Below are 7,999 nucleotides of genomic sequence, written 5' to 3'. Positions count from 1 at the left end.
CGGAAGAGCACTGATTACCTTAAAGTGAAATCATATCTGGATTCTTAGTGTAGGTTTTCATCAATGACATCACACAATTGCACACACCTTCTTTTTCAAGCCCACTTAGCTATCATTTAGTTTAGAAACCAGTATTTCTTAGAAATGCTATTTGTGGAGGGAGGAATCTATACACAGACAGACAAGTATGATTCACCCTTTATTAAAAATTACAAATGTAAAATCTTTCAAAAACAAAGACGTGTTCTGCATGCGTATTAGCAGAAGAAAAATATTTATAAGGAAATAAGGGAATTTGGTTTTGCTTAAGAGGCTCTCATTCCCCAAACACCACAAGCTGCAATGTTATAAAAAAGTTACTGCCAACTAACTTAAAAAGAACCATAACTGTGCACATCTAATAAAAGTAACTGAAGGAGAAAAAGAGAAATGTTGTAGTTGGCAGTGGGTGATTGGCACAGTCAACAAGGTAGCAAGGCATTTTAAATGTTTCAACTATGGTTATTAAACACTATCACCAAGTGTAACTGATTTAAGAAAGGAGACACTCTAATATGAAAAAAAAAAATTACAGAAATATTCTAAAGATACATTATCAATGTAAAAAGTCAAAGTCATCTTCTTTTGGCCACCCACTCCTTTTCACCATGTAGGCTGCAAGTCTGAAGCAATTCAGAAAGGGCATGACATCAGGGTTCAGAAAATAATGCTGCTAAAACAAGACATATCCCATGATGGTCATCTACTGGCTTTAGAGAACCATACAGCCTGTTTTTTCCCTTCACCTTTTTCTTTGCTTGCAGCCATTTATACCGCAAGCTAAGTACCCCTGAAAAAAAGAGGAAGACTTAGAATACCAGAAACTTCAAAATATTGCAAAATTCGAAGGGTTAATCACATGCTGTAAAACTCTGAAAAATGTGTGATGCCTGATACGGTTGACACATCAGAAAAAAAAGCCTGACTGGAAATAGCAAGGATCTGGTTTAGATGTAGAGGACAGGTGTGATGCTGCTGTTCTGATGACATGAAGGAAGAGGTATTTTGCAATCCCCATACAACACAGATATGGGACAGCTGAAACCAACCTTGGGATGTTGGGGCTGGCATGGTTTTAAGCTATGTGTGTTTTATTACAACATTTCAGAGCACCAACTAATTTGAGTATGATTTCCTCTGTTATAGCTGCAAGACAGCACAGAAATGAAGAGAAAAATAAAGATCAGTCTGAAGTTTGATAGCAAGGCTGAACTTTTACATGCATGACATCTTATGTTGAGTCTTTATGACTTGTCTCACCAGCAGACAAATAATCTCAGCAGGCACCTCCGCACTCAAATCTGCACTGCTAAAATGATCTCTATATGAATTTACCTTGAAAATTTTAAGGGCTTTGCACCGGTCCCTGGCTGCACCTGTTGGCATAGAGCCATCGCCAAGCAGATTAAGAGCAATATTTAGTTAAATAATGGGGTTGAGTTAGGAGATCTGAAATGATGACACATATCCTAATCTGGAGTACAGATCAGGATGCCTGGAGTGTCGCAACCCTGCAGATCTCCATCACCTGAACAGAATTCTGTATGCAACAGCTCTGAGCACTAAACATTTAAGGATTTCTGGATTCTTAGTGTAGGTTTTCATCAATGACATCACACAATTGCACACACGTAGCTGCAAAGTGGCAGCTACACTCACCTGCACATCCTACAGAGATACCAGCTTAGAGAACAAAGACAGGAAAGTGCACCCAGCCTATGTCATCATCAAGTCTGATTACATTTACCGACCTAGAGCTACCACGGACTAATGTCAGATCAGAAGATTCCTTTAAAAGCCTTACGAGAAACTGCTACTCCAAACACAACTATTGATGGCAACCATGCTCCTACCTGCATTATCTCCCTGTTTATTGTGCCTGCCCCTGCAATGGATGACAGCCTTTACTCAGCGCAAGCATTCAGTCACACAAGAGCTCCCACAGCTGGCAGGAGCTACCTGTCCAAGCAACAGTGCTCAACCACAAAGTAAAATATTGGATCTTTATATTCAGGCATTCCATCAGTCTTCTGGTGAACTTTTCTCACTACATAAATAATGCAATTTATGAAAATTTAATCAGGTAAAATAACTAGAAAACAGTACCTCCACCTTCCTTAATCCAAGAAAGTACATTTAAGCCAAGACTGGATGATAACAAATAACCAGCTACATGCAAAGTTCAGCATGATGATGGGATACAGCCCTTCCAAGCTGAGTGTATTAAAAAGTGCAATTTTTTTCGAGACCATATTGGAAATGGGCAAAGAAAAAGTGAAGTATGGCCTACAAAATGATAGGGAGATTGTAGCAGTGCTGGACAGAACTGAGAAAAAAATGAAAACCGTTGAAGTCTTTTTTTTTTCTTTTCTCCTTATGGGTAGATAGGCTGATTTCCCTCCTGAAAAGCACCATTATTTTAGATATTATGTTTTTCACTGCAATGCTATTTTCAGAAATCTGTAGTATCATACAAATATGGAAAACACCACGCATCCTACTCACCCTACTCCAAGAATAAAGCAGATGCTTCATTCACCGAGGGCAGCTGCGTAGCTCGTGATGAGCAAAAAAAAAATACTTCAGAAAGGTAAATGCCACTCTGTTACTGGCTATTTGAGCTTTAGCACAAGCCTTTGGTGTGCCTGCTGGACATGTGGATATGCTATGCAACCACTGTAACTCACTCATGCTGTCAGAGGCACTTCATAACTCATACTATTGGCTCTGAAACTAGATGGTTTAGGAAAGTAAGCATCCCTCATGAGATACACACAGACACCTGCTTGAAGAAGGATGTGCTGCCGTGGATCAGCCAAGAAACCCAAATTCAGATGACACTTGCTTATTTCTCTTCCACCAAAAGTGAGGAGATCAGTTTATCCATTTCTCCCTTTCGAATGCATCAAGTTTTAACAGCCCTCCTCCTTCTGGAGGCATTTTTCTATATATACAAACCAAATGTTCCTACAGTTAAAATACAGAAATAATATGTTGCCACAGGCTTATAACATTTAGTTTTTTAAACTTAACCAGTTACAGTCCAGTGCAGTCATAGAACCACGCTTCTTCACAAAAACAGATTCCTGACACTATTGTTTTCTTATCCTCGTCTCAACATTTCATCTGAGGAACAACATATTCAAGCACTAGCTAAGAAAGAATAACCATTATAGGACACAAGAGAGCAATTTTACTAAGCTCTCATTATGGGAAAAACAACATTTGTAGTAGTAAGAGCTCATAAACATACTAAAGCTATACCTTCAAACCTAATAATAACAGAATATAATATGTTCTTCTTAAATATTAAAGCCAGCACTTTGTTTTTATTAAAGGCAGAGTAAAATACAGCAAGATAGCAACAAATCTAATAATAACTGAAATTCAAACAAAGAATTACGCATCAGACTGAGAAATACCACCCTGGTCCTCATTTTAATTCATGCCTTGTTTGTTTAATGCAGGGGAAGAAAGAAAAAAATGAGGAGACAAAAAAAAAGTAGTAATTTTCCAGCTCACCTGGACACGTTTTCTGGAATGTACTCTAGAACTGGATACCCATCACTTCTTCTGGATGCCAACTCTGAATGCGACTTCCAGGTCTCCACGAGCGTGCTGACAGCAGGGAAGGAGCTCAAGTGCTGAAATGTCTGCTCTCGAGCAACCGGCCGCGACAAGGATATCGTGCCCTGGGCACCGATCCTGTAGTGAAATGACTGTCCACCTGAATTTACACCCACAATGGCAGAGGATGGTATACTGTTCTCTTGGTAATAGCTGCCATCATCAGGCTCCTGCTTAATCCCCACACGTAGGCCCGGATTTGGAAAACCACTACCTTCACAACTGCCATCAAATGAAGAAACAGGTGGTCCTAAAATCCCAGAAAGAGAGTAATAGTCTTTGTCATCCATAAAAGAAAAATATGAGCCATCTGTAAATGGGAAAGGATTTACTGTTTGATTCCCTTTAAAGGAGGCACCAGAACAAGGATGTTTGGCCGACTCTTGCTTCACTGGTACTGAAAAGGGGGAATCGGAGTTTATTTTGCTGCTGCTGTCACCGATGCAGGCGCTGCCGAAGGACCCATCTGGCTCAGGCTTTATGAACTGAACAAGGTTCATCTGGCTGTTGTTGGAGATGGCGTTCTCCATTTCCTCCATCTTAGGAAACGTGAGCTCTTGAGCACTCTTGTCTTTTGTTTCTGGACTAGGAACGGTATCTTGGCTTCTGCTAGGTCCCGCTGGCGTGCCAGAAGGCGGGAACCCTATGGAGTTGTTTACGGGGCTACAGATGGATGATCCCACAGTGCTAACCGCTGGACTAGAACGAGTGGACCTATTGTTGGCATTGGAAGGGCTGGCAATGGAGCTCCTGGAGTTCAGGTTTGCAGGACTGGACACAGAAGATCGCATAGTGATATTATTGGGACTCGAGACGGGAGATTTCACACTGCAGTGACTGGGAGGACTGGAAATCGGCGACTTCATGCTACTGATAGGGCTGGAAAGCGGAGAGCCGACGTTGCTGACGTGCGCAGGGCTGTGCAACATGGAGCCCCGGTTCTCAACGTTCGGCGAGCGCGACAGAGGGGTGCCCTGCCCGATGGGGCTGTGCATGGCAAAGTTCCCAAAGCTAGCGGTAGTTGAGGACACGGAGTTAATGCCCGCAGGACTACATACAGAGGAGGCCATGTTCTGAGGGCTGCAGCCTGAGGGGCTTTTCTCTTGACACATGATAGGGCTTTTGACAATCGCGTGCATGGCACCACCGTTCACAGCGTTTCCAGAGTCCGACATCAAAGACCTCAAGGGCCTGCTGGCGCTGTGGAGGGGAGAGGAGCAATGGCCGTTCTCCTTGTAGAGCTTCACCAGCTGCTCCACGTTCTGGTAGATCTTTCCCGGGCTCCCCTGGTTCTGCTGATCATAGTGGTAATCAGCGTCTCGTATCGAATCCATATATAAACCCATGGATTCAGCCACCGTTGCTGACAGTTCCTTGGACTCTGTTTCGGTTTTGATGTCAGAGGGCAGAAGACCAGGCTGGCTGTTGTCTTGCTGCAGGCAGGAGAGTAGCTCAGGTTTTTCTTTGCTGTTTCCTTGAGCACTGCTGTTCACGAAAGTGCTGGCGGCGCAGCTTACATTTACAATCTCCATGTAGTTACTGTCATCAGTCTGCTCTCCAGCACCTATGGAAGAATACTCCACAGACTGAGAAACTTGACCCCACCGTCTCTCCATATCTAAGCCTTCTGGGTAGCTGTGGTATCCTTTTGTCTCCATAACTAGCAAAGACATATATAAAAAAGTAAAATTAATGACAGGACAGTGTGACTTCCTAAGGAAATTTCCTAATTTCCTAAGGAAACAAGGCGTATCCGCTCTCTCTGTCTATCCTCCTCTCTCTCTCTGCCTGCCAGTCCCATTTCCCTGCCCCATCCATCATCTCTCAACCATTTGTCCAATTTCAATCAAACCAAGGGAAAAGGTCTCATGGATATGACAGCCCCATGGATTCAGGGAGAAAACGGCTCAGCAGTTAGGAAACACCCAAATTTTTGCTCCCAGCTTTGCCCCAAAAGGCCTGGCAATGTCAGCACAACCACCCACCCTCCCCGGCCACAGCCCCATGGCCAGTGCCAGCTGTATTGGGGCTGTCCCTCACCCAGGGACCTGGAAGGAAAAAGGGAAGGGGGAGTAAGGAAGGAGGGGATCCAGAGAGGTCCTGAAAGGACATGCTGGTGGTAGGCAGGATGCAAACCCTGTGGAAATTGCTCATTACAGGTCTGCTCCTCCAAGGACCTTCCACTGCCATGCTACAAGGACAGCAAAGCAAGGGAGGCTGCTGTTTTAAGGGGGTTTCTCTTCATCATCCTCACCCCCCAGTGTAACACAGGATGCTTTAAAAGGAACCAGCGGTTCTGAAGGGCTGGGAGCTGACTTGCCCCTTCCCAGCTGTACAAACCTCTTGTACAACCACCCAAGGAGACACGAAGGCATGGGGAGAGAAGTAGGACAGAAGCTCAGTAGGAAACATTTCTGCCACAGAGGAAGGGGATCAGACTAGGTGGGAATGCATGGCTATTAAATGGATCCATAATTCAGCCAATTCTGCAAACCTCCATGGCAGCCAGCAAGAGGAATATATAAAGAAAAGTAAACCTTATTCTAAAATGGACCCTAAAAAAACTCCTCCTATCCCACATGCTGCTTTCTCGAGGTAGGGAGCAAAATGCATGACTTAGTCTCCAATAAACTGAAAACCACATGTAAGTAACAAGAATTTCTAATTTTTTAAGGATTTGGCTCATAGTATCATTAGAACTGCAGAAACTCAAGTGCCAACAGTTACAATATCAATATTATGCAAATATTTTTTTCCTTTCAGAATGTATTTATTTTCCAATATTTAATTTAGTGTTTAGCCCTTTTACTTAACACTACTTAACCACGCTATCTTAAGCAAAATTATAAAAACAAAACAAAAAAACTGTAAAATGAATGACTTGAATACTTCTTTGCCCTTACTTAGTTGGAACTATAGCTCTATGCCTACAATCCCCTGAAGCACAAATTTTATTAGAACCTAGAATTATGTGTCTCACATCATCATGTATATCAAATCACATTCCTATAGCCTAAAATTTTCAGACAGAAGTGTCTAATTCCACATAAAGTCACTCCCAGATAATCACCTACCCCTGATTTAAGTGCTGACCAAGCCTAATTCCTAGAGAAATCAATTGCAGCTGTGAGTGACCTGCATTTCTGAAAACTAGGAAACTTAGTTAAGGCTTAAAATTAGGATGTAAGTTAAAATTAACCTCAGAAACACCAGCAGAACGACTGCATACCAGGAAATCTCTGTTACAGGCCTAACATTACACCAGTGTTTGAGCTTTGTAGTGACTTCTCCCACAGCAGTAAAATTCAAACTTCATATAAAATCAGTAGGCAAGCATACTCTAAAACTTCAGCGAATCAAAATCTGGGTCACACAAAGGAAAAGAAATTAGAAAATGCCCTGATCCTGCACTTGCAAAGGCTGGTAAATATATCTGAGAGGATCAAAAAGCAGCAGACATTATTTGTGGCCTGATACAAGTTCAGTTTAAAATGACAGATATAAATTAAGGGAGAATGCAGCAGCAAACAGATTTTTTCGGAGCGCTGGTTTCTGTCACCTCCAAGCGCCTCAGTGGATACCAGAACCAAATTAATCATCTCAGGGGTTACTGGGAGCGTTGGGGGTTGGTTTTGTTCTTTTAGGGAGAACTTACTATAGCTTGACTAGCATCTTTATACACGGAATCCACACTTCACCTACTGCACACACATGCCTTTTTACTAACTTTAACTAAACAAATCTGACGCGGGCTAAAACGTCCACAACTAAAGCTCAGCAGTGTTACCTATCAGAACCAAGATCACCTCTATCTGATACTTTACAACATAAGACATATTGTGAGCACAGCAGCTTCTCCAAACTCCCTCCCCAAAGAATTACCCAGACACTGCGAGTTGTGTATTTCACCCCAAACACATCAACAAACACAGCCCTCTCTCCGCAGCACAAATCTCCGATCAATCAGGCATTAAACCAGTCTCGCAGCAACAGCCAAATAAAAAATCAAATGGTACCTGGTATCCCTGCAACCAAAAGGTCACCTAGATACGGGAAAATCTGAAGTAAACCCAGGTTCATAAAAAAAAAAATAAAATAAACTGGTGGCTCAAGCGACCACCCACTTCTTAATTCTCGGTGTTTGTAAATGAAATTTTCTTTAAGTTTCACTGTCTGCCAGCCACCTCGTTGACACAAGACTGCCCAGGGGACCAGAGTTTCATGGCTAGGCTGGGGTTTCCCCCCCTTTTCTCCAGAGCGGCGAAGCGGCGCGGGCAGCCCCGGCACCGTCGCTGCCCCGGCACGGCCGCCCACGGACCCGAGCGGAGCCGGG

At 43.0% G+C, this 7,999-nt stretch overlaps 1 protein-coding gene across 1 annotated transcript in view; it reads right to left on the bottom strand.

Annotated features, from left to right (window-relative positions):
- The window catches only part of NR3C2 (nuclear receptor subfamily 3 group C member 2), a 189,497-nt gene extending 181,565 nt beyond the window's left edge, over window positions 1-7,932 (bottom strand). Inside the window, exon 1 of the mRNA XM_008641270.2 lies at window positions 3,562-7,932. Coding sequence (XP_008639492.1) covers window positions 3,562-5,339 — 1,778 coding nt within the window. The 5' untranslated portion in view covers window positions 5,340-7,932. The remainder of the gene's footprint in view (window positions 1-3,561) is intronic.
- Window positions 7,933-7,999: the final 67 nt, after the last annotated feature.

The sequence above is a fragment of the Corvus brachyrhynchos genome, unplaced genomic scaffold (assembly GCF_000691975.1).
Source record: "Corvus brachyrhynchos isolate BGI_N302 unplaced genomic scaffold, ASM69197v1 scaffold229, whole genome shotgun sequence".
NCBI lineage: Eukaryota > Metazoa > Chordata > Aves > Passeriformes > Corvidae > Corvus > Corvus brachyrhynchos.
This window is presented reverse-complemented; position numbering and strand designations above follow the sequence as displayed.